Source organism: Phoxinus phoxinus (assembly GCF_949152265.1).
Source record: "Phoxinus phoxinus genome assembly, chromosome: 6".
Classification (NCBI taxonomy): domain Eukaryota; kingdom Metazoa; phylum Chordata; class Actinopteri; order Cypriniformes; family Leuciscidae; genus Phoxinus; species Phoxinus phoxinus.
In genome coordinates, this window is record NC_136881.1 from 39,075,568 (window position 1) to 39,102,544 (window position 26,977).

General features: G+C 37.7%; 2 protein-coding genes across 3 annotated transcripts; one reads left to right on the forward strand and one right to left on the reverse strand.

Moving 5' to 3' along the window:
• Window positions 1–96: 96 nt before the first annotated feature.
• cdc25d (cell division cycle 25 homolog d) lies at window positions 97–13,049 on the reverse strand. Of its 2 annotated transcripts, XM_079616313.1 has the most exons (13): window positions 12,943–13,049; window positions 9,942–10,205; window positions 9,003–9,106; window positions 8,586–8,613; window positions 7,123–7,153; window positions 6,972–7,034; window positions 5,833–5,961; window positions 5,083–5,187; window positions 4,453–4,515; window positions 3,190–3,288; window positions 1,520–1,668; window positions 1,322–1,439; window positions 97–358 (listed from the first exon to the last, which is right to left on the reverse strand). In XM_079616313.1, the coding sequence occupies exons 2-13, from the start codon at window positions 10,028–10,030 to the stop codon at window positions 221–223; spliced, it is 1,116 nt and encodes a 371-aa protein (XP_079472439.1). In that variant the 5' UTR covers window positions 10,031–10,205; window positions 12,943–13,049; the 3' UTR covers window positions 97–220. The 2 variants fall into 2 exon arrangements, with proteins under 2 accessions (XP_079472439.1, XP_079472440.1); XM_079616314.1 differs by lacking the exon at window positions 12,943–13,049 and having other exon boundaries at window positions 9,942–10,507.
• On the forward strand, window positions 11,968–26,840 carry pi4k2a (phosphatidylinositol 4-kinase type 2 alpha). Its single transcript, XM_079616266.1, has 9 exons — window positions 11,968–12,465; window positions 19,537–19,737; window positions 21,290–21,421; window positions 21,577–21,730; window positions 23,395–23,456; window positions 23,547–23,646; window positions 23,807–23,940; window positions 24,031–24,090; window positions 25,635–26,840. Exons 1-9 carry the CDS (start codon window positions 12,127–12,129, stop codon window positions 25,794–25,796), a joined length of 1,344 nt encoding a protein of 447 aa, XP_079472392.1. The 5' UTR covers window positions 11,968–12,126; the 3' UTR covers window positions 25,797–26,840.
• The last annotated feature ends 137 nt before the right edge of the window (window positions 26,841–26,977 follow it).

Here is a 26,977-nt window from a genome sequence, read left to right on the forward strand (position 1 = left end):
TATTGTATTAGCAACGAAAATCTAAAGAAATTTTGCAATATTATTAAATATGATCCTGAAAGATAAGTGATACATCCTTTTCCTTTTTTTTTGTTTCATCACTTAAAAAAACATCAATAAACCGCAGTCAGTGTTTGAAATACTTTATTAAGAGGCCTACATTATAGTTGACTTGACAGACGTACATGAAAGATCATACAAATAAATATATATATAACATTTAACGTGTCGTTCTTTGATGCATTCTGATTGGCCGTCGTCTTCGCTGCCGCGTGGGTCTTTTCCTGCGGAACCCGTGGAGCTGCTCCCGGTACTCGCGCTGGCGCATGGGCACGTAACCGCAGGGGTCACACAGATCCTGAGACAGAGACACACCGGGACTGTCATGCGGCACATACTGTGGAGTCTGTCTCCTACGGTAGTTTACATGCATCCAAGGTCAAAACACTTCACTTTTCTCATTATATAATACAGTACAAGCATCACCTCATTTCTCAAAGAGTCTAAAATAGTTTGTTCAACGATTCAGTCTCTCTAAACCCCTCCTTTCTGATGACCCAGTCTGTTGTGATTGGTCTACTCTGCTCTGATTGGTCAGATGACCCAGTCTGTTGTGATTGGTCTACTCTGCTCTGATTGGTCTACTCTGCTCTGATTGGTCAGATGACCCAGTCTGTTGTGATTGGTCTACTTTGCTCTGTTCTGATTGGTCAGATGACCCAGTCTGTTGTGATTGGTCTACTCTGCTCTGATTGGTCAGATGACCCAGTCTGTTGTGATTGGTCTACTCTGCTCTGATTGGTCTACTCTGCTCTGATTGGTCAGATGACCCAGTCTGTTGTGATTGGTCTACTTTGCTCTGCTCTGATTGGTCAGATGACCCAGTATGTTGTGATTGGTCTACTCTGCTCTGATTGGTCAGATGACCCAGTCTGTTGTGATTGGTCTACTCTGCTCTGATTGGTCAGATAACCCAGTCTGTTGTGATTGGTCTACTCTGCTTTGATTAGTCAGATAACCCAGTCTGTTGTGATTGGTCTACTTTTCTCTATTCTGATTGGTCAGATGGCCCAGTCTGTTGTGATTGGTCTACTTTGCTCTGTTGTGATTGGTCTACTTTGCTCTGTTCTGATTGGTCAGATGACTCAGTCTGTTGTGATTGGTTTACTCTGCTCTGATTGGTCAGATTTTTCATATTTATTTATTTATTTAAATTTTACACTGTCTATCTCTAAACCTTTCCACAAACCCCCAAGCAGCTTATATTTAGTTAATGTGAGTGCACCTTAAGACAGTGAGACATTGTGTTGTTGGACTGTACCGGATAGGAGGCGTGGAAGTGTTTGTAACCCCCCAGCAGCAGGTAGAGCTCAGGATAGTGCAGGTTCGGATACACCTGAGCATTGACACACCTGTCCAGCCTCCTCAGATACTGACACCTGTTGAACGGGTAAGAAGCTCGAGTAATCATGAACACACTCAGTGAGTGTGTGTGTGTGTGTGTGTGCGTGTTTCTCACAGATGTGGTCCTCGTTCCGATGAGAACTCGCAGTGGAACACTATCAGTTTCCGTGGCGATGACCCCTCGTCCTCTGGGAGTGAGTCGGACGGATGATCCTGATGAACCGCCTGCTGGATCTGAGACTCCGTGTACAGGTTCACTGCGCCCTGTATGAGTGCAGTACAGTCTAAAGCCCAATTTATACTTCTGTGTCGAACTCACGCCGTAGCCGCGTACTCTGACGTACCACCTCTCCAAAAATGTAACAACACGTCAATTCTCTGTGGATCGCAAGCGCTGTGATTGGTCCCCTCCCTCGGGTTTCACACGCTCCCTCTGCATGTGTAATTGTGCGTTAATGCTGACAAAGACGCAGAAGTATAAATGAAAACCGACGCGTAGCCTACAGGATAGAGGATACGGCGCAGAAGTATAAATTGGGCTTAAGGCCCTGTGTCCACCAAAAAGTTTTTTTTCACGCTTCCAATTGTTTTCAATGGGAGCGCCGGGTTTTTAAAACGCCAGGAGCGTAACGAGGCACTGAGCGTCTATTTTACGCTGAAGCGTTGAGCGTTTTTTTACCGGTCGCCGAGAGTTGAAGAATGTTCAGCTTTGGGTAAAACGCAGCGCTCATCACTGTCACTTTTTACCCAGCCGTCCAATCACAGTGGAGGAGGGGCGGGGCTAATACCTCACTGACCAACCGCCACATTCTGCGTGTACAACGTCAACAGATGACAACAACAAGCATAATAATGGAACAAAATAATTTAAAAACAAGAGCCAGAGCAAATACTTTGCATTGTATCGATATTTTTGTATAGAAACAATACAGAAACAAAGCATCTGTGAAAGGAGATACTAGAACACTTCCGCGGATATTCCGTATCATAACAAGCAAATGTCTCAACCATAGACTGTAAAAAAGATGGACGACGGCCCTTCACTCTCTTCCATTGGTGAAAAGTGAAGCCGCCAAAGTCCTAATATGGCGCTGACATCTTGCGCAGATTTGGGACCTGCTTCTGTAGTGAGCAGGAAGTAAAGCCGCGATATCAAGGTCCCGCCGTCACTCCCGCAGAAACGGTTAATAAAAAATTGACTGTGTGAAATAAACAGTTATGGACATGTAGAAATTAAAGTTGAAGCTCCAATCTCCTCCCGAAAATCCCCCCAAAACCCCCAAGTTGGTGCCTTAGTGACTACTTCGTTTAGAGAAGCTGTCAATCACAGCTGTCAATCATGACGTCACATTCACGTTTTTATAGCATCAAATAACTAAATAAGACCAAACGTATTTAAAAAAACGAACACTTAAACTTAAATCAGCGTGATAAAAACTATCTAAAATGACAAAACATCTTTAAAAAAAAATTTTTTCGAAGTGTAATTTGATTTAGTTTCCATCACGTCCAGTAGACTTCATGGGGAGGCGGGGTTTGTAATCTATACTGGGACCAGCCACCAGGGGGTGATCGAGGCGCTTTGGCTTCACTTTTCAGCACTTGTGCCAATGCTTGGTCTCACCTGAAGAAAAAAACATACTACGCTGCCAAAACGCTCTCAGAACAGCCAGCCGTTTTCAGCAGGTTAAAAACGCTTTGGTGGACACACGGCCTAAAGGTCACGATAGGAAGATCTGTCGGCACAAACATTGGTTTGACAAAACTCTCAATATTTTAAGGTACCTTAATGTGTCCTCCTTGGTACTCGTAGGGGTAACGACAGTCGACAATGAGGAAGTCCTGAACCGCAGGACCAAACTGACCTCTGATCAGAGACGCCACCTACAGGTCAGGAGCAGACAATACTTGTACATCCCCTTTTATTGGCTCCACGGCCATTACATATTTAAAACAGTAATATCCTATACTAAACCTAAACCAATCTTGACAAATTATATATAATTTGAAAGCTTACAATCTATCTCTAGTTTTCATTTTTGGTGACTGATTTTTAAAATACATTACAGAGGAGCCGTAATTTATCAATTTGCAACAAGAATATGTTCAGACTCCTAAGGCGTGTTCAGACCTTTATTTTGAAATAGTGATGAACATGAAAAATCATGAAAGAATGGTAGAAACCTCAGTTTGTTTTCATGCCAAGAGTTCAAAAGATAGCATCCGTTCAATTGTTTTAGAAAAAAAGGTCTGAAAATATTTTAAATATAAAGAAAAAAATAATAGATTCACCATTTGTGATGTGGCAGCGAGCTATAATGCGTTATTTTTGTGTTTCTTAGAGGTTGAATTCATTTCAAAATCTGCTAAACTTCCAATACTACTTCTGAATAGGATGTCTACTTCATAAATTGTATGAAAATTGTACAAATAATGGTTGATCACTCAAACAACATATGGAAATGGAGGCGCCCTTATATGGGCTGTAATGTCAACTAGTGAAAAATGTTGGTACTGCGCCCAAACTAAATCTCACTGAAAGCTCATTTTTTCAACCTAAAATTTGAAACACAGCTTGTTCAGATTTTTGGCTTTGATTTTTTTGCAGTTTTAGAGTCCACCAGGTTTTGAAAATATATATTTTATATAAAATATGAATAATTCAATTTTTAACGTTGTACATTTTCATAAACTCAAACTTCTATAACTTTTTTTCTGTTTAACTTTCTTAATTTATATCACTTCTACAAAAATCTGCCAAATGTCTTCTTTAAAACAAGACCAATCTTACATCTATATTCCAAAGCATTCTTGAATCACAACCATTTAAGTTCAGAATGTGCATTTTCATGTCTATTAAAAAAAAGGGGGGCGCTTGATAAGGGGTTAAAATAAACCCAAAAAATAATTGGGCAAGGAACTTATATTTCAGTGTCTCAAAGCTACTTTGTGATTAAGACATTTTTTTAATATGAAACTGCATTAAAATGGGAATACTTTACCAGCTTTCTATCCACCCTAGCTTAGAGAGCAGTCATGATTTCTTACGGTTTGTGCGCTGACACAGTGAAGCCCCCGATGGCCGGCTCTCTCGACAGGAAGCAGGTGTTGCTATGGAGATAATTGCGTCAAGACACGACTGACTGGGAATGAGTCACTCTAACAATTCGAAATATTCACCCTTTGAAGGCATGAAAATTAGTAATCAATAACTTACTGGTGTTTAAAAGTATGAGGCCTCTAAGATTTTTAATGTTTTTGTCTCTTTTGTTCACTAAGGCTGCATTTATATGATCAAAAATACAGTAAAAACTATAATATTGTGAAATATTATTGCAAATTAAAGTAACTGTTTTCTATGTGAATATATTTTAAAATGTAATTTTACTCCTGTGATCAAAGCTGAATTTTCGGCATCATTACTCCAGTCTTCAGTGTCACATGATCCTCTAATATACTGATTCGCTGCTCAAAAAACATTTATGATTATTATCCACTATATTTTTTTCAGGATTTATTTAATACAGAAATCTTATGTAACATTATAAATGTCTTCACTGCAACTTTTGACCAATTTAATGTGCTCTTGCTGAATAAAATAATTAATTTCTTAAAAACAATCTTACTGACCCCACCCGTCATCACTTTGACATATCATTTCGGTTTCGCAGAACTGACCTTACTGAAGTCCCCAATGAGTGTGAGGTCAGCGACGTCGTCCTGAGTGACGTCTGTGGGCGGGGCTTCCCGCCGTGACCTCAGCTGAACGAACCTCTCAACGGCCTGCAGATGAACAGGGATATATAGCAGATATAATATCATATAGCATGCCAGCCTGAATGATTGACAGGCAGAGAGTGTTTCTCCTGTAAAAGTGGTTCTCCTCGCTCACCGTTTGGTCGAGCGCACCCGTCTGTCGTATATTAAATGTGACCCTGGACCACAAAACCAGTCACATGTCGCACGGGTATATTTGTGGCAATAGCCAACAATACATTGTATGGGTCAAAATTATAGATTTTTCTTTTATGCCAAAAATCATTAGGATATTAAGTAAAGATCATGTTCCAAGAAGATATTTTGTACATTTCCTATCGTAAATATATCAAAAATGTATTTTTGTGAGTGACTGCAGTACAATCGTGAACATAAATGCACAACTTTAAAGGAGATTTTCTCAATGTTTAGATTTTTTTGCACCCTCAGATTCCAGATTTACTAATAGTTGCATCTCTGCCATATTGTCCTATCATAACAAACCATACATCAATGGAAAGCTTATGTAGGCCTATTCAGCTTTCAGATTAGACATCTCAATTAAAAAAAATGGACCCTTGTGAGTGGTTTTGTGGTCCAGGGTCACATATATCAGAATATAATATCATAAAGCATGCCGGCCAGAATGATTGACAGGCAGAGAGTGCTCACCGTTGGGTCGAGCGCATGCGTCTGTCGCGGGACACGGGCGTCCTCTTCTGGGTCACTGCGGCACTGCCTCCAGCTCCTGCCCTCTTCACTGGAGGAGAATCTGCTGGACAGACGCACTCGCAGACGCTTCTGATGGACAAATGTGAACGCCTTCACTTTCAGTGCAGGTGAGATTGCAATAAAACACGCCCTATGTATGAGTGTGACCCAGTTTACCACAACAATACAGTGCAAAGTACCAACATCACACCTGCCAAGATACACACATTATTTTGTAACGCGGAATTAAGTTTTCTGTGAATCGTGCTAGACTTTGGATTCATAGGCCGCTATATTGAAAAAGCTAGAAAAGTGCAGTAAACGGTCAAAATATTTGCGCTACAAAACAATGTGTATGGAAGCAAAATTCATGACTTAAAAAAATCAAAATTATTGCAAACCAATGACAAAAAAACATAATTATTAGATTTAAAAAGTCAAAATTATGAGTCGAAATTATGGCATAGTTTGTCATAATTATTAATTTCGACTTTTTATGTCATTATTATTTCATAGTTTCAACTTTGAATGTCAATTATGACTTGTAATAATGACTTTGAATATTATAATTTTGACTTTTTACGTCATCATTTCAATTTAGAATTTTGTAATTTTTACTTTTTATGTAATTATTATGACTAGTAGGTCATAATTTTGACTTTTTGTCATAATTGAATCACACCATTACAACTTAGTATGTCATAAATCAGACTTTGAATGTCATAATATCCACTTTTTATGTTATTATGGTATGTCATTATTTTGGACTTTTTTGCTCATGATTTCGACTGTATGTCATAATTTTGATTTAGAATGTAATAATTGCGACTTAGTGTGTCATAATTACCATCGTTACCAATTGCGAGTTATGATTATGATAATAAATTATAATAATCTGATGACAAATACCAGTTTGCAATGTGTTTGTTCAGTTTAAATAACTGGAAGCGGATGACATCTGTAGCCTTGCACATTTAAGTTACAAATAAGGTGAATAATTAGGTGCATATTACATTTACATGCATAATTCAAAGGACATTTTGGTTGCATAAATAATATGCGGGCTAATGTGAGTGAGAGTGTATAGAAGCGTTACTGACAAAGGCTCGCTCCGTGTCTTTATCGGCAGGAGAATCGTGACGGCCCCTCAACAGACACACGGGCTGAAGAAGCATGAGATCAAAATAATGTCAAAATAAAAATAATTAATTCCTTTCCTTTTACTGTGTTGGATTGCTGTGCGTGTCCTACCGTGCTTGAAGAGGACTCGGGTGACAGGCTTCTGCCAAGACAAACATCACAGATTATTCATCAGCTGCATTATTAATACACTCAAAAAAATAAATTGTTGAATGAACATGATTTAATCGTATCACCCATTATGCATCTAAGCAAGATTTGAATATTTTATTTGAACACAATATTGGTTTGTAAATTGAACATGATTGTAATATGTCAATGCAACTTCTTTGCAACTAATTGAATCAACATGTTTGTATTGTGTTAGACTAATTAAATGTATTCTCGTTCCCTCAAAGCACAGGAAAGCAGAATCACCAAAGGAGAAAATATAATTTTTAAGTCACCATTATGGAGATCAGTGTGTGTTTTATTTGGGCTCTTCACCCTTAAATTATTAACTAAGTTTTGTTTGACTGCTGTACGTAAGTTATAACAGCCAGATGAACAAATAGGAACGGTGATATGATGGTGTTGGTTGTGTATTAACATAACCATTATTTCACAATCATTTAACCTGAATCACTGAACTCATATAGAGTCCAATTTATGAGTTAGGTTTAATTTATTAATTTTAGCTGCATAATAGGTTTAGCCTTTTCAATGAAATTAAAACGATCAAATCAATAAAAAAAAAAATATATATATACACATTTCTTTTTTAGGCACACACAGACATCAATAATCAGTGTATGAATATCAACAATGGTGACATTTATAAAGCATGTTGCAGTGCATTCTGTGTTGCACCAATCAAAACTCATTCATAGCTCCCATCATGCACTGCTGCATGAATAAATAATGAGCTTATGATCAGAGGTGATCTGTTTCTCACCATTGCTGAGATGCATATGTTAAATCTTGATGTCTGTGTGTGCCTAAAAAAGAAATGTGTATATATATTTTTTATTTTTATTGATTTGATCGTTTAATTTCATTGAAAAGGCTAAACATATTATGCAGCTTAAATTAATAAAATAAACCTAACTCATAAATTGGACTCTATAAGAGTTCAGTGATTCAGGTTAAATGATTGTGAAATAATGGTTATGTTAATACACAACCAACACATTCAGATAATAATTTCTATTTGTTCATCTGGCTGTTATAACTTATGTACAGCAGCCAAACAAAACTTAAAGATAATAATTTAAGGGTGAAGAGCCCAACTAAAACACACACTGATCTCCATAATGGTGACTTACAAATTATATTTTCTCCTTTGGTGATTCTGCTTTCCTGTGCTTTGAGTGAATGAGAATACATTTGATTAGTCTAACACAATACAAACATGTTGATTCAATTAGTTGCAAAGAAGTTGCATTGACATATTACAATCATGTTCAATTTACAAACCAATATTGTGTTCAAATAAAATATTCAAATCTTGCTTAGATGCATAATGGGTGATACGATTAAATCATGTTCATTCAACAATTTATTTTTTTGAGTGTATGAGGTCATGCTTATTTTACCTTGCTCGACGTCTTCTCACTGCAGAGACTGAAAGAAAAATAACTGTAAATGAAACTGAAATTCAGAATTGAGGATGAACAGTTAATGAACAAGTGATCGAGTAATTCTTGGAATGAATATCATAAACAATATATGCATGTAAATGTGTGTTTTAAGTCAATCTGATCAATTTCCATTATGAATTTTCCTTTATGCTTTCAACCCTGGATCTAAAGCAGAAACATTTGAAGAGACGTGACTACAAGGAAATACTCTTGATCAAACAGACAGACTGGATAAAACTATTATATCTGTCAGTTGTGCAAAAAACACGGAGCTGGAAGAGCTTGAGTTTACAGTGTCCTCAGAGGAGAGTTAATTAAGCAGTGTGTGTGTGTGTGTGTGTGTGTGTGTGTGTGTGAGGCTCTTGTCCAGACCTGTCGGCGTCTCTCTGTCCCTGGAGAGAGTGTAGCGCGGCGGACTGGTGCATTCAGGCGTCAAAACAAGCTTTCTCCAGGGGGCCGAGCTCTGTAGACTCAGACTTACAGAAAATGGACATCAAATATAAGTTAACATACAACTACCAGTTTAAACCCCTTAAAAAAAAAAAAAATCAGACAAATGAGCAGATGAATAAAACAAAATTGCAGTCTTTTCTAAAAAGAAATTGAAGTTAGTGGAATCGTGTGTATTTTATTCCTGATGGGCACAATTGCAACTGATGGGAATATAGTTAAAAATATAAATAGAGTCAAAATTACAATAAAGTAACACATATATCACTTCATTGTGGTGGAAAGGGTAGTATGAGGGGGGGAAAGCATATTTTCTTCTCATTAGTTTACTTTGAAATCATTTTACATGAATCAATACGTTTCTTATTTAAAAAGTGATGACACATATGACCACTATTATGAGACAAAGCAATCCTAATAATGATTAACTACATTAAATATTATCTAAATGAACATTAAATGTACCAAATATGGCAGTTGCATCTGAATTACAAAATGTTTTATATTTCCTTTAGGTTTAATTTTATGGATTTTATATTATTATTATTATTATATTAATGAATTATATTACCAATTATTACTTTTATGTTAATATATATTATATTAATTATTGTTGTTATCATTATTACTGGACAATAATTTATTAATATAAACAATATTATTAACAATAAATTATAACAATAGTAGCCTACATTTTCACAAAACATATCAATAGTAATTAGAAATAATTTAGAAAACGTGCACATAAAAAATGCATAAATGTATAGCCTACTGCTGAATAAATAATCCCTAATATTGCCCCAGTTCAGAGCAAGTGCAGTGTTTGAACGGCGTGTAAAGAGCAGAGCTCGGTTCCCTCACCCGTCCTGACACTGGAGCTTCTGCAGGCCGAAGGAGAGCTCGCCGACCGGGGAACAGTCTTCAGCTGTCGGGCTCCTCGCTGACTCCATCGGTCTGATCAGACAGACTCACTCAAATGCCAAGTCAAATATCAACTGTGCATCATAAAGTAAACGCCTCATCATGTCTGCACAGAGGGTCTCCTGCGCTCTCCTCCCCGTGGAAACGCGTGTTGCTACAACAAGCTCATATGACCGGCGGCGCGTGGCGCGGCGCGGCGCGTCCCTACGCGTGACAGTCATTTATTTATTTTTTAACAAAGAACACAGGGGATACACATGTATCACACAAAAAATAGGATACGAAACTCAAGGTAAAGCAATGCAGTAAAGTACATAGCCTAGCCTACATAATTTTTTTTTATAATTTATAATAATTCACAAAACATAATGATAATAGCGTGACTAATCATCAGCACAGGAACACACAGCGAACACTTCCCTAAAGAGAGTCATGTAGATGATTGACAAAGAAAGTTGTGCATGTAGGCCTATGTGGTAATTTACAGATTTCATTTTACATTACATAACATTTAATCGGAAGACCGTTCTTAAAGGTAGGGTAGGTCAGAATTGTCTAAAAAAAACTTTTATTCAAATTTGTTTAAACTGTCTTTATATACCAATGCATAATTAAAATGTAAGTACTCTGATAAAAAGAGTATAAAAATCGAGTGACTCTAGACCGTTTAATCTTCATTAAACACAGCTCATTAATTCCATTCACTCCCACCTAAAAACGGGTGCGCGACTGCGCGCACGTGGGCAGAGCCAGTAATAACGGCGGTAGTCATGGCGACGTCGAGTGACAGTCGCGCAAGCCAATCCTGTGATTCGTCCCGAATGGAAATAATGAGCTGTGTTTAATGAAGATTAAACGGTCTAGAGTCACTCGATTTTTATACTCTTTTTATCAGAGTACTTACATTTTAATTATGCATTGATATATATAGAAAGTTTAATCAAATTTGGTAAAAAGTTTTTATATAAATCCTACCTACCCTAGGAACAGTTCACCCCCAAAAAATGTATTCCGTCATCTACTCACACACACACACACACACATGACATTTTAATCCCCTATAACATCTTCTTTCATGGAACACAAAAATATTGAGCTGAATTAATGGACAACCATAAAAACAGACTATTTACCTGTAGTCCCAATCCACTTCCATTATATAGGAGGAGAGCAGCCTCTGTGTTCAGCTCTTTCTGTTGCGCCCCATAAAATAATAATAATAATAATTTGGGTTTAGCATGGAATAAGAGTGATTATATGTTTACAATTACTATAGTCTATAGATCACAAAGACTTTTTTATATACTTATTTATGCTTTCCTGTAGCTCAGTGGTAAGAGCATTACGTTGTGGGTTCGATCCCAGGGGATTGCACATACCTATGTATAAATGTATAGGATAATACAATGTAAGTCGCTTTGGATAAAAGCGTCTGTCAAATGCATTAAATGCATAAATGTATATTCGTCAGCAACATACGTTGATGCAGCATCATCAGTGCCTGCTGGCTTACACTTTTCCATTGTTTATATATAATTAACAGCTTCTTATTTCCATGTTTTATTTTTCATGTTTCTGTGGTCATAATTTAATATGTAAAACATTAATTTCAAAACACATTTTTCTGATGTTGTAATTAAGTTTAGTTTAGTTCCTTTATTGTCCACAAGTGGAAATTTGTCTTTGTCTTCTTCACTTTACACCACACACACAAGGACACCATAACATAACACAACATAACAATATACATAAAAAATATAAAACAATAACATTCCCATATGTACACAATCTATGCATACATATCCACCCCTACTCATATTCATATCTTCTCAACGTTTAAAAGTCTAATGTTAACTCGAGTGATGTTGTGCTTTGTCACATGCTCGATGTGGGTGGTGCAATTCTAACCAATCACAGTGCGCATATGGAAAAACAAGAGCGTTCTCGAGCGCTGATTGGCCAATGTCAATGCGATGACGCAGCGTCCCCGCCTCTATCCGGAAGAGGGCTGTCATGTGACTTGTTTGTTGGCGATTTGCTGTACGAAGCCGCATCATTTCATTACAGCAACAAACAAACGCTTGTCCCGAGTAGTTCCCCCATTCCCCCCACTTCCTTCTCCGCGATGGACGAAACGAGCCCGCTAGTCTCGCCGCTTCGCGATTCTAACGATTTCAGCTACGGTCCCACCGAGCCGACGAGTCCCCGGGGTGGATTTGGAGGCACGCCGGGCTCAGTGGTGCGTCTGCCGGCAGGGAGTCCCGGACGGAGCCGCGAGCGACAGCCGCTCCTGGACCGCGATCGAGGCGCGTCGCCGCGGGACCCGCACGGGAACGAGTTCCCGGAGGACCCGGAGTTTAGAGAGATTATCCGGAAGGCAGAGCGAGCCATCGAGGAGGGCATTTACCCGGAGCGCATCTACCAGGGCTCCAGCGGCAGCTACTTCGTCAAAGATTCAACAGGGGTGAGAGTTCATCACATCTGTAATCGTTACATACAATCAGTTTCATGCGTGTTGTGTGTGTGTGTGTGTGTGTGTAACTGTGTATCGATGAGATCACAGTAACAGCTGTGTCATCAGGTCAGGCCTCGAGTGATGCAAAACACAAATCTGAAGTTTGAGCTTTTACAGGACGTTTCTTCAACTGCAGGCACTTTTATGTGTTTTTATCAAATTAATGTGATATTGACACTCTGAAACTTTTTCACACCTTCATCCTTGTTTCAGAGCCAGATGTGCAATCCTTAATAATACAAATGTTGAATGAGACATGTGATGTGTGGAGATAAAAACAGGTAAAATGGAGGTAAACACATGAATGATGTGAACTACAGGAGAACAGCTTTATATCAGGGCTGTAGTTCAACATTAGACTGCTTTTGGGCAATATGCCTCGGTTGGCAGCTCACAAAGTCTTTGATCGATAAAATAAAGGCTTACCAGCACTTTCTCTTTGAAGCTCTCTCTCTCTCTTCAGAGAAACGACTGGGCAGTGCTTTATTATCTGCAGTCAATTACCCAGCAGATACGCACTACTACTTTTATATGAAACCTGAATTCAGGGTTAACAGCTCTCATAAAAGACACTGAAAATACTATAAGAATTTTTTTTCTTACTATAAGATTCCATTTATTAACATAACATTCGTTTTTTTTCTTCTTCTTCTTCATTTTGAAATTAACTAACAATTAAGGCATTTGTTAACCGCTTGGTGTCCTTGTCACATATTTGATTAATCGTCATAAGTTAGGTATCATTTGAAAGCTATAGACACTCAAAATTCAACATGGGAAAACCATTTTTATATTGGGCATTGAGTTACCACGGAAACGGTACTTTAAATCCTTTTAGCGGCTCCTCCCCTAGTGGGCGGAGTCATGTTTTCTATTTTTTCTGTTTTTTTCTAATCCTGACAAATGACATATCGTTGGAAAGGTCCGAGTCTCAAGGTTTCATATTTGGCGACTGTTTTGTGATAGAAGTGATATTGTGACAGAAATGTATAAATTTGTTACAGGAGAACGCATCAAAAAAGATTCTATGGATTGTGGGTTTCACCCGGTGGCTATTTTTGGTATTACACCTAAACAAAATCTCATGGGAACTTTAATTTTTGTGATATTAACTTCAAATTTGGAATACAACTTGGTTAGACATATGGCTTTGATTTTATAGCAATTTTTATTTATTTTTGTAATATATATATATTATTATACAGTACATTTGCCTTACAGTAAACTTTAATTTTTACATTTCACTTCAGCAATAATCTGCCGAGTGTCTTCTCTAAAAACAGACCAACCTTATTCTGTATTCTAAAGCATTCATGAATTACAACCATTTAAGTTTGGATAGTGCATTTTCACGTCTATGCTCACAGTTTTAATCCCAGTTAACGTTTTACCAATATACAGTATTAAAATCAAAAAGTTGTATCTGTAAACATTATTAAATGGACCTGAGCTAACAATAATGTTAGTAAATGCATTATCTCCTTATTGTAAAGTTTCCATTTGCTTACAGAGAAGACATAAGTGTCAGTAAGTCTTGAGCTGAAGTACTATCAAGTTAAATATTACATGACCTGAATATTTTTATTGGTCATTGCTGTCAGTCGGGCTGTAACTTTCTAAATAAGTGTTTAGAAATAATGACAGATTTCTCCTGTGTGCATTGCTATTTTAGTATTATTTTAAACTTATAGTATTTAGAATTGTTTGATTCACTTTTTATTGATTTTTTTTTTATTTGTATTTAAATTAAAGTATTTTTTATGTGCTTTTGCAATTTTTATCAGTTTTTTTAAATGTTTCTGTTTAGCTTTATTTTTTATTTCAGCTTAATTTTTTTAAATTAATTTTAGTATTTAAAATGGACTAAACTTATTTTATAAAAATGATTCAATGACTCTTTTTGGATCGAAAATGTTTTTTTAATAGTTTTACATTAACAACAACAACCCTGACATCTAGTATTACAGCAGAGAGAAGTGTGTTTTTAAAGGGGTTTATTTTCAAAAGTGTTTCAAAAAGGCAGAACTGTGAAGGGTTATTTAGTAATAATGGGTATTTCATCAGTAATCGACAGTTCCTCACTTCTTTAAATGAAACCCTGGAATAACCATGAGAGAGTCATAGCTTAAGACCTGGTTTAAGACTTGTCACATGCGTTAACCCGCCTAATTTCTGCCGTATGACTCCTGCGATTATGGCTTTGCAGTGTGTTAGACGACGAGTACGAGGCTTTCTTTCATTCAGCCACAGAATCACAGAGCGTCAAAACTCTGGGCTTTGCACTTTGATTCGCTTCACAACTCTAGATTCGACGAGTGTTCAAAGTTTAAAATTAGTTCTATTGATTGTATTTATCACAGACCGACTGATTGTTTTATTGTGCCTGTTCAGAACTGAGTGAATGTTAATCCTTATAGAAAAGATGAACAAACAGTTTCACTCCAACAAGATGAAGAGGAATTGAGATTTACTACGTTTCCTGTGGTAGTTATCCGGCCCAATGTGTTATTCGGCTCTGGTTTAATTTAGGTGTAGTAGTTTAAAGAGTCTAATGAATGTTTAATCTGAAAATACAGGGGAAAGGTTGTGAGCTTTCAGTCAGAAGTGACCAAAAAAAAACACACAAGCTGCAAACAAACTAATTTTTCATTTATGGAGTAGTTTAGGAGAGTGTTTGAGTCTGGCCTCAATCATTTGGGCATGACTATTAGTCATGATGAGTTTAGTTATTCAGACAGTGCTAAACACTGCGGCCTGTAGGGGGCATAGGTGAGCTGATCTGATGTTAGTTTGGTGTTCTCTTATAGCCATTGTGTTAAGACTAGTACAAGCAACTTGCAGTTAGTTAGAGGTAATCAGTCTTACTATTGGGTATCAAATTAGACTAATCTACATTTCTATGTAACTGACTTTAATAAGTTATGAACAGTCTTAAAGGGGTCATATAATGGTACATGCACTTTTACAAGTTGATTGCACTGAAATGTGTGTTGGCAGTGCCTGTACACAACCATCACATAATGATAAAAAAATGTAATCTCCTTATGTTTTTTTTTTTTTTTTTTTTTTTTTATTCAACAAACATAACAGCAAATACAGTTTCATCTACAAGAACAACAATAATATATAGTTATAAAGTAATAAAAAAATAAAGTAATAATAACAAAATATAATAATAATAAAATAAATAAAATGAGCCAGGGGTAACATATAATTTAAAATAAATTCAAGAGAAATAGAAATGCTTCGAGTCCCTTATATTTTCATTATAAAAAAAGCATAAATATTATACATTGTGCACAATGTAACTGATTTTAAAGAAGTACAGAAGTCTTTGTAATAGAGATAGTACGCAAATAATATTTCAGGTCATTGCAAAAAATTATAAAAAGTGGTTTGACAGACAAAAATTTACACTTGTGTACAAAAAACTTTTTTTCAAAGTTATAAAAACCAAATAAGACCTCCTTAAACCCCAAAGAAAAATTTACTTACAAAGAAGCACGTACAAATAGACAAAATGTCTTCCAAAAGGTAGCTACATGAACACAATCCCAAAAGAGGTGAGGTACAGACTTTTCCCCGTCTCAAATCGAGCCGTGGTGTGACGTCACAAGCCCCTCCCACGATTGTTAATTGACAGCAGCGTTTCAACGGGTGCCTTGAGCGAGCAGTCATCATAGTTCATGTTTGTGCGAATCATTTCTCACCAGACTGCATACAACGCGGGTCAGTGTAAAGCTGGTTTTGCTTAAGAAGCTGCTCCTGAAAAAAGAATCGGTATCAACTATTCGTGTTCCGGCTGCACCTCCAGAAGAAGTGAGTGTAAAGTTTGATATTCATCACTGACAAGCCTACATTTACCGAAAAAAGTTTTTCGTGACCATTAGCTGTAACATCAATCTGTCAATGAACTAACGTATACATCAGTAAACGCATAGCGTTCGTGTCTCACTACTCTAACGTTACCCTGCCAGTACATACAAAGATAGATCAAAGTGACGTTACGTTCGTTAACCAACCATTCAGAAACGTCCTGTTCGAGCCTTAATTGTCGAACTTCTTCGTGATCCCATTTTTTAAACTTTAGCTAGTGTGTAATGTTGCTGTTAGAGCATTAATAATACCTGTAAAATTATAAAGCTCAAAGTTCAATGCCAAGCGAGATATTTGATTTCCCCTTTCAAAGCGAACGGCCGGTCTGGACTACATCCTCTACTTCCTGCTTTAATGACGTCACTAGAACAGTTTTTGACTAACCTCCGCACACAGGAATACACAAAAAAAGGGGGCGTGGTCTTGTTGCGCTCCTACAGAGAAGAGGAAGAGTTGTGTTTGTAGAGTGTTTGTCGCCATGTCGTCGAGATGCTGTTATTTTCATCCCGGAGTCAAATCACCTTTGTTTGGCCATGTTAACAATAACACTGAGCGCATGCATCTCCACGTTATGGTAAGAGGCATAGATATCATATATAAAGGCTAGATGTCTCGTCCGCGCTGCTGGCCAATGGAGGTCGACGTCCGCACACGGCGGCCATCTTGCCACAGGGGGCTCGCTCACTTGTAACATTGTGTTAATGGTGCATGTACTTTTTAAATAACCGTAACTTGCTCAATTTTCTACCGATTTTCAAACGGGTTGGTTTGTTATAAACGTCAGAGATGTAGTTATGACACTGCATACTTATGAGTAAGTATAATATTATATATTTTAGCATCCAGAATTATAGCCATGTTAATAACGTTTGTAAGAAACCAAACCGTTTGTAAATCAGTCAAGATTTCAGCGAGATAAGAGTATTTGTTCGTGCAGATCACTCAACTTACATCAGATACCACAGAGCCCACCAGAAAGCTTGCCTGTGACAAGATGGCCGCCGGGTGATGCCGTTCGAGACTCCGCCTTAAGACATCTAGCCTTTATATATGATATCTATGGTCCCACAGAACGGAGGGGCGGGGTCAGCTAAGCTCATTATCATTTAAAGACACATGCACTTAAATGGCGTGCTGAAAACAAGAGCTGTTTTTGAGCAGGTAAAATGAGTGTTTTCTTACAATACTAATGAGAATTTTTAATTAAAGTATATTACAAACTTTTCATTTAGACCCTAACGAATCATATTAACTTGTACAAAAATGGCCTTATATGACATAAACATTTTTTATGACTAACTCAATTAAAATACATACGGCTGTTTTCTAAAAAAAAAACTAGTTTTATTCCTATTTATTTTCTGAAGGTTATTTCAGAGGGGATTGTTCATGTATAATTCGCCTGGTTTATATTACATTTTATTCCTAAAAACATGGTGACATTTATTTTTTTCTGGCTGTGTACCGTATTTTCTGATGTTTATGGAGAGATGAAAAGAGATTTAGATCTCCTGCAGTCAGTTTCTGCGAGCGGCCCCTGATCTCGAACGGGGAAGGGCTGGTGTCGACCTCTCGGCAGTGAACGCCTGCGAGCTTCATCGGCTCTCTACTGAGCACATGACCACATGCACGGTCAGGCGGTGCGTCCGTTTCTCATTCACTTCAAATCAAATCAGAGATGAGTCACGGAGACCAGATGAAGTCTTTGTTAAAGGTCACTTTTAGATGGGGAAATCACTGATGTGTCTGAAAACAAGGAAGAATGAGTAACCGTTGAGTCAACTTTGTTGGGTGTGTAAACTTGCATGTCTGTTTGAAAGTTTGGGGTCTGTAAGATTTTTTTATGTTTTTGAAAGAGTCTCTTCTGCTCACCAAGGCTTCATTTATTTGATGAAAAATACCGTAAAAACAGTAATATTGTGAAATATTATTACAATTTAAAATAACTGTTTTCTATGCGAGTGTGTGTTCAAATGTAATTTATTCCTGTGATCAAAGCTGTATTTTCAGCATCATTACTCCAGTCTTCAGTGTCACATGATCCTTCAGTGTCACATGATCCTTCAGAAATCACTCGATTATGACAAAAGAACAGCATTTATTTGAAATAAGAATCTTTTGTAACATTATAAATGTCTTTACCATCACGGTTTATGATCCCTGCTGAATAAAAGTATTAATTACTTTTATAAAAATCTTACTTATGGCAAACTTTTGAATGATAGTGTGTAAATGGTTGCCATCCAGTTGCAGTGTTTTAATCTCAAAAGAATTACACATTTCTGGAAAGCATCTGTGATTGCTGAAAACGTAGCTCACTTGGTTTAGCATGAAGTTGTGATTTTGGCCGTGTTTACTCCTGGTATTAAGATGTGTTTTGGTCGATCGGATCACATAGACGAGGGAGACACATTCCCGTGCACACCTGGTGTTTTAATCTGTCTCTTCTGTCCACTTTCAAACACTTCTGTCCTGATTTCTTCGAGGAGAGGGTCTATGGGCGGGTAAATGTGTGTTTTTTCAGATCTTTCGATCTAATGGATGAAATAAGCTCACGCTATTTACATATGAACGAGACCGGAGAGACGGAAAAACACACGGAGAGCATCAGCTTTAGTTTCTGCTCTGACAGACGTAAGATCAGCCGAACGCTGTGTGTGTGTGTGAGAAATCAGGAATGATGAGAGAACATTGTGCTTGATACGTTTTTCATCTTCAAACCAAACTTGAGTCAAAGTTTAAACCCCGTCTGGCTCGAGCTCTTCCCGTAATGTTACGCATTAGATCAGTAGACGGAGAGAAGACAGTCTTTTGTGGCTGTTTGAACACATTTGACCACATGAGTGTTTACACTACAAAATAAATCCGGTGTTTTCAACTTCCTCTGGAAGCGGTGGAAAGTGTACGAGCTCAAAACGCTTTAAACCCCGTTTACACCTTTAGCGTCGTCCACTTGTGATCCGATCGACCGAAACGCATCTTAATACCAGCTGTAAACATGGCCTTAGATGTGAGATATAAAGTGTACGGTAGCAGCCATTGAAGGGATTTTTCTCTTGACTTTAAATGTTTTTTCACAGTTTGAGCAAGATTGTTGCCGCTTCAGAAAACGTGAGCTGAAATATCTTCTTCTTGCCCCAACAGAAGGTCATCGGAGTCTACAAACCAAAGAACGAGGAGCCGTACGGCCAGCTGAACCCCAAGTGGACCAAATGGCTGCAGAAGCTCTGCTGTCCGTGCTGCTTCGGCCGGGACTGTCTGGTGTTGAATCAGGGTTACCTGTCAGAGGCCGGCGCCAGTTTAGTGGACCAGAAACTAGAGCTCAACATTGTGCCGCGCACCAAGGTATGACAACAACAACACACACACACACACACACACAGGCATCTTCACTGAAACCAAAACCAAAGGTGAACGAGGACGTGAGAACATTTAGTCGTGATGGTTTCGTGCTTGTTAGTCAACCTCTCTCATTTCCTGTTGTTGGCACGCATGAAAACAAACTAGTCAACCGCACGGCTAAACATAACGGTTACCTCACACACACACACACACACACACACACACGTGCGCTATTGCTGAGTGTTGACAGAGAAGACAGACATGTCCTAGGGTGTACAGTCAAACCAAAAAAAATTCAGACACCAGATATAATTTTGGATCATTTTTTTTACTAGTGTGCAGGACACTATAGTTCATGTAAGTAAGCGTGGAGAGCAAAATAAACTAAACTGTGACATTATACCCAAATATTCTTCATACAGTGACTACCAGTAAAATGTATGCAAAATTTGGGAGCAAATATTATTCAGACACGTTGAGCTGATCATGTTTTGCTGAAGTGTTTTTTCTTTAATTGCTAATGCTCTTTTTACACACACACTGAACACAATGAAGCATTGCTTGGTAATCGGTTGAGCTAAACTGGTATTATCTAATTGTGTAGTTAAATTTAACAGCGTGTGTGTGTGTGTGTGTGTGTGTGTGTGTGTGTGTGTGTGTGTGTGTGTGTGTGTGTGTGTGTGTGTGTGTGTGTGTGTGTGTGTGTGTGTGTGTGTGTGTGTGTGTGTGTGTGTGTGTGTGTGTGTGTGTGTGTGTGTGTGTGTGTGTGTGTGTGTGTGTGTGTGTGTGTGTGTGTGTGTGTGTGTGTGTGTGTGTGTGTGTGTGTGTGTGTGTGTGTGTGTGTGTGTGTGTGTGTGTGTGTGTGTGAGAGTGATGGCGGGGTTCCTGCTGCTGTTTTGATTCTTTTACACATTTTATAAGCACTTCATGGGTTCTCAGCTGGTCAAAATACCATCATATGTAGTCTACGCACACACAGCGAGCGCATTAATCCCAGCACACAGCGTTGGTTTGGATGTTCGGTATGTTCTGTTGCGAAATATCCATAATAAAAGCCAACCAATCAGATTGTGAACGTATATCCTATGCCTTTAGGTTCAGTATCTTCAGGTTCTGTGGTAAAATGTGAATGTGAACGCCAAGCGGATCAGGACTAAATGTATTTTTTTATGTGGTCTGGACCAAACGAACCAAGCAAACCGAACTACAAGTGTGAACCCATCCCTATATAAAGCGTTCTCTGTGCTTTCTTTCAATACTGTAGTACCAACTTGTCTGTAAAACATATTATTTTGGACTGCCTAATCTTTAATGTTATGAGACAGCGCCTTTAAATCAAGAGTTTTTAATCAAAATGATTTTTTATAGAATTGTATTACTTTTGGACATGTTTTTTTGGTTTAATGAAGTTTGTTTTCATTATATTGTACTTATGATACAATACTTATAATGTACTTATGATTATGTTGTTACATGTTTAATATGTAATAGCCGGTATGGCAAGAAACTCAAATACTAAGACTACTACTGTGCTTTCTTTCTCTCTTTCTCTTAGGTGGTGTATTTAGCAAGCGAGACCTTTAATTACAGTGCCATCGACCGAGTAAAGTCCAGAGGAAAGAGGTTAGCTTTAGAAAAAGTGCCCAAGGTGGGCCAACGCTTCCACCGGATTGGCCTGCCACCTAAGGTAAGCTTCATAACAGCGCCACCTTTCTGCCTGGAGGAAGATGACACATTTTTGGCTCTTGTAGGTTCATACACTGTTACTTTAACATCATTGTGTGATGCTAGTTTCTGTTGGCTGTCGTAGATTTGTGAACTGGTTTCTATTGGCTTTTGCAGGTGGGCTCATTCCAGCTCTTCGTAGAGGGGTATAAAGACGCAGATTTCTGGCTGCGGCGGTTCGAGGCCGAGCCTTTACCCGAAAACACTAATCGCCAACTCCAGCTACAGTTCGAGAGACTGGTGGTGCTGGATTACATAATCAGAAACACAGGTAACCACGGCCAAAGGCCACACAAATGGACAGAAAAAACTATTTAACCCTGGTGCTTTTCGGTCTTTTTTTTCTGAATTATTTATTTTATTGGAATGTTACGAAACTTGGTAAAGGTTTTGGCACTTGCTATGTGAACAATGGAAAATCATGGACATGATTTGAAAAGGTTAAAGTCCCACTCCGATCATATTTTGAGCTATTTTTAAACATTCCCAGTGGTCTTTAAATTATGATTATGCCATTTTTAGCCAAAATCTCAAAACCTGTGCTGTTTTCTGGGACTTCGCTTCAGCAGAGCGGCAGTAGCTCATTAGCAATTCGCCTCTGCGTTGTGGGCGGAGCCGTTGGCACGGAGACGTCCCTCCCCGTTGCTGAGAGCTCTGATCACCGATCATTAGTTCACTCCGAGACGTCGCGGTAAAAAACAGCTCGACTTCGCCTCGATATTTCATCCCTCCCACAGTGATCAATCAGGACATATTTAGTATCAGTGGATTGCTCGGAATTTCGGGATTATTATGTCACCGCTCTATCTGGAAAAACTGACTGACTCTCTCACGAGTGATGGGCTTGACACACGAGGGGACAAACGACTGCGACAGGCGAAACTCGACGGTGAAAAGTGACTTATTTGTTACAGTATGTGTTCCAATTTCAGCGCCACTATCGGAGCTCTGTTCACAATGACATGCAACGGCTTGTGTGTGTGTATCTGACCCTGCTGCTGAGAAAATTAAACACAAAACACAACTTCAAAAAAGCCCCTGTAAAACGCATTACATTACATTACATTATAATCTACATCGCTTTAACACAGATGAAGTTAAGTTAACAGAGAGTTAACTTTTTTAACTAACTAGCCCCGCCCAGTGGAGTTACCACGTCACAACTCCAGTCTATTTTAGCCGGCATTTTAGCGTCTGCTACTGATTCACAGCCATTTGAATGTAGAAATACTCAGAAATACAACTTTGAGCTTATTTTTCTCAAGATATGTCCTCTAACATCAGAAAAATGCCACAAGAACATGTTAACACCTAGAAAAACATGATTTTCATCGGAGTGGGTCTTTAAATGGTCCTGAATAAACTTGTCACACTTCTCGCGGACCGCATTGGAAATGAATGGCAGACAAATTTCATCTAGTGGAAACTTTTGGTACTGCAGCCAAACAAAATCTCACCGAAAGCAAATTTTTTGAGATATAAAGCTCAAATTTGGACACAGCTTGTTTAGATTTGTTAGATTTTCTTGCAGTTTTAGAGTAAAAGTATTTTTGAAAATATATATTTCATATACAAATTGAAAATAGTATTTTTGTGCATTTTTCATAATAATACACATAAAATTCTGTTACTTTTTTTAAGTTTACTTTTTTAAACTTTTTTTCACTTCAGCAATAATCTGCCAATTGTCGTCTTTAAAAAGAGATCAAACTTAAGTCTGTGCTCTAATAAAGTATTCAAGATTTACAACAGTTTAAGTTACAATTTTAATTTTCAGGTCTATGCTCAAAAAGTTAATAAATGGATTATAAATACAGCGTAAATATAATTTAGTATAAAAGAAAATTAATTAAAACATGCAAAGAGCACCAGAGGATGTATTGTCTGTATTTTAACACACATTGTTTGTGTTTGTGTGGTTGCATGGATCTGCAGACCGAGGAAATGACAACTGGCTCATAAAATATGACTACCCGATGGATACGTCAAGCAACAGGGTGAGTGACCAGCCGCTATTTTAGATATTTATGGGAGATTTTCCATCCCGTTCTTATGTTTTCATGTTCGTGTTTGTGTTTATCATCCAGGACAGTGATTGGGTGTTAGTGAAGGACCCCATCATTAAACTGGCAGCCATTGACAATGGTCTGGCCTTCCCTCTCAAACACCCGGATTCATGGAGAGCCTGTAAGCCAATCATCACCCACCTCACAAACACATGATCATCTACTGGCCAATCACATTGTAATCTTCATAAGTATTAAATACCAACTTCATCACTGCAACTTGAGGTGTTTTCATTCATTTGTTGTAGTTCAGTGTTTTTAATGAATGTGTTTTCCTGTAGATCCGTTCTACTGGGCGTGGCTGCCACAGGCTAAAGTTGCCTTTTCCCAAGAGATCCGAGATTTAGTTCTTCCCAAATTTTCCGACCCAAACTTCATCAAAGACCTCGAGGAAGATCTATATGAGCTTTTTAAGGCAAGTCATTCAATTTAGCTGGGAACTCGTTTGTATATTTTATGAAATTAATGCTCAGTATTGACTTTATACTTGCTTTAACTCTGACAGAAAGATCCGGGCTTTGACCGAGGCCAGTTCAAGAAGCAGATCTCAGTAATGAGGGGGCAGGTGAGTCTTTCACATCTCTTTAGTTGTGTTTAAAGACACTGAAAACACTAATCTGCTTTATAGTAATATTATACGGTAGTGCTGGGCAATAAATCAGAATTGATATACATTGAGAAATATCGATATTAAACTTTTGAGTAATATTTTATTTGAGTCTGACGTCAAATACACACTGAAACTCAAAAGTCTTCATGACAACCCGCTAAAATAGTTGGTTTATCTTGAAATTATGACTATTGTATTATTATTTACAATATTTGAAATATATTACTATTGTATAGTAAAAAGTACTACTGACAATAATAATAATAATAATTTTGAGGAAAATCATGTGTGATACATTTTTTTTCTCTCCATGTTTTAATCTATATACAGTATACATGTTGTGCAACACCTTATTTGACCAAAATAAAAATACAATTAATTGCTATTTTATTTTTCATAAAATTTTACAAGGTTGGTTAACATTTTATGAGGTAACACTTTATTTTAATGTGACGTAGTTACACGTTACTACATGTACTTACTATAGTAATAACAGTAAATTATGCATAATTACATGCAACTAACCCTATAGTAAGTACATGTAGTTAATTAATAATAGTCAATAATTATTGGAGTAAGTACAATGTAACTACGTCACCTTAAAATAGGGTGTAACTTTTTATGAAATAATCATTTTATTAGACACCATTTTGATGATGATGAATTTGAATTAAATCACAAAACACAGAATTCATTAAATGTAAATTGTTTTGTTTTTTGGTGGATTCATTGGATTACATTTTCCTTTTATTTACATTTGAAAAGATTGCTTAAATTGTTAACTTTTTATGAATTAGCTTAATTTGAAACCATTTTGACGATGATGAACGCAGAATCCAGAAAAATCAAACAAAAAAAATCAAAAGATAAAACTGAATTTTCAGAAAAGTAAAACGGACTTCATGGGTTGGGTTCATAATTTAAAAGGTAGCTTTCTCAAACAAGTTATGTTTACATTCATTCTTGAGGTCTAACAAACATTTGGTAAGCACTTCCTTCTCCATTAATGGTATGAAATTAATATTGTGATTTAAATTTTGCCCTGTTTCCACAACGCATCTTAATACCAGGTGTAAACAGGGCCTTTGGGGATTGATTGATTGATTGATGTGGAAAAAAAATATTGTGATAATATTTTTAGCCAATTAGCTTGGCCCTACTATACGGCCATAACATTGAAAATGTCCTTGCACTGAAGTTCCCATGAATCCTTTCCCTTCTTGGGAACTTCAGTGCAAGGACATTTTCAATGTTATGGCCGTATAGTAGGGCCAAGCTAATTGGCTAAAAATATTATCACAATATTTTTTTTCCACATCAATCAATCAATCAATCCCCAAAGGCCCTGTTTACACCTGGTATTATGGTTCATATGGTATGGTATTACACCTCTAATATGGTTCATAACTATTCAGCCTAAAATTGCAAACAAATGAGCTTAAACTCGGCGAGCAGCTTTCACTTCTCCGAATGAGACGTTCCCGCTCGTGTTCCTCTAGATCCTGAATCTGAGCCAGGCGCTGCGGGAAGGCAAGACGCCGCTCCAGCTGGTCCAGATGCCGCCGGTCATCGTGGAGACGGCACGAGCGCCGCAGCGGGCCAACAGCGAGTCCTACACGCAGAGCTTCCAAAGCAGAAGACCCTTCTTCACCTGGTGGTGATCCGGGCTTTTATCTGTGTGTGTGTATGTGTGTGTGTGCAACCTGATTTTAGTTGCATTTCTGTTTTTCATTGGCATTTTGGGAACAAATGAAAGGGGGAAAAGATCCAGTAATTGACGAGAAGCCTTTTCCACACACATAATCCTGAAGGAGAGCATTGCCTTGTGGACTGTTACACCGTACGAACGTTCAGAATGACTTGCATGTCAGTGAGACTGAAGGAGAAGTGTAGTAAAACCTCTGCTTGACGACTGGAGCGACTGCTCAACTCTCATTCATAGGCGTTTTCTCTTTTTTTCTTCTTGCCTTTGTGTTAGTTTTGTTTTTTTCCTCACAATCACTGAAAAGTCACACACTTTATCTGCTTTTTTTCCATTAGCATTATATTTTTCTACATTTTTTTACGTGCACGTGTCCATCCGGAGGCGGAGTCTCCTCGGAGCTCGACTGAGCATGTGCAGAAACACTGGAACGTTCCATTCTCACGGTGACGTCATCCTTCTTTGTCTTCATAGTTTGATTTCGTTTTGAAAATCAGAAGATATTATAAATTTTTTTTTAAAGTGTATATTCACAGGTGTCAAAAAAACTGACCTTAAAACGTGACAATGGACTGTATAATTTGTATGTAATGTATTTAATGAAAGATGCTAAAGCTATAACAAGTGCGATACTCAATAAAAGAACGGACTCGAGTTTCATTTCAAAAACTATTTAATTGGAAGTTCCAGCTTAGTGACAAAGAGAAAAAATAACTCTTGTTCTGGTGCATGTTGTAGTGTTCAGAGAAATGGATTTTGGCTACATGTTTTCATCTGTATTGCTTCTAAATGTCTGTCGAAGTGACAGAAGAAGACATTAAATATTCAGCACTAATGATTAGTGTCCAGCATACCTCTCTACGAATGCATCATTTACATATTTACCACAGGCTAAAACATCTAATGATTCGAAGAGAACTGCACTGTCGCAGCAAATGCAAATACATTCTTCTATATTTAATATGTTGAACATTAAATACCACTAGAAGGCAAACACTCCCTGAAAAAAAGGGACTACTGAGAAACTAGTGTTTTTGGAAGAAACAATACAAGCATATATCGTTAAATAATAGAAATCCAACACTCTTCGGCCCCATACATTCATATAAGTGGTAAATAAAAGCTGATAGGGGCCCTGGA

What these genes read in the sequence shown, in the direction of transcription:
- cdc25d (XM_079616313.1), bottom strand. Translation starts at nt 10,030, where the DNA reads ATGGAGTCAGCGAGGAGCCCGACAGCTGAAGACTGTTCCCCGGTCGGC. An exon ending in CCGAGTCCTCTTCAAGCACG is followed by an intron (nt 7,035 to 7,122) that starts GTAGGACACGCA and finishes ATGCTTCTTCAG; the next exon opens with CCCGTGTGTCTGTTGAGGGG. An exon ending in TCATTGGGGACTTCAGTAAG is followed by an intron (nt 4,516 to 5,082) that starts GTCAGTTCTGCG and finishes TTATCTCCATAG; the next exon opens with CAACACCTGCTTCCTGTCGA.
- pi4k2a (XM_079616266.1), top strand. Translation starts at nt 12,127, where the DNA reads ATGGACGAAACGAGCCCGCTAGTCTCGCCGCTTCGCGATTCTAACGAT. An exon ending in TGGATACGTCAAGCAACAGG is followed by an intron (nt 23,457 to 23,546) that starts GTGAGTGACCAG and finishes TTTATCATCCAG; the next exon opens with GACAGTGATTGGGTGTTAGT. An exon ending in ATCTATATGAGCTTTTTAAG is followed by an intron (nt 23,941 to 24,030) that starts GCAAGTCATTCA and finishes TAACTCTGACAG; the next exon opens with AAAGATCCGGGCTTTGACCG.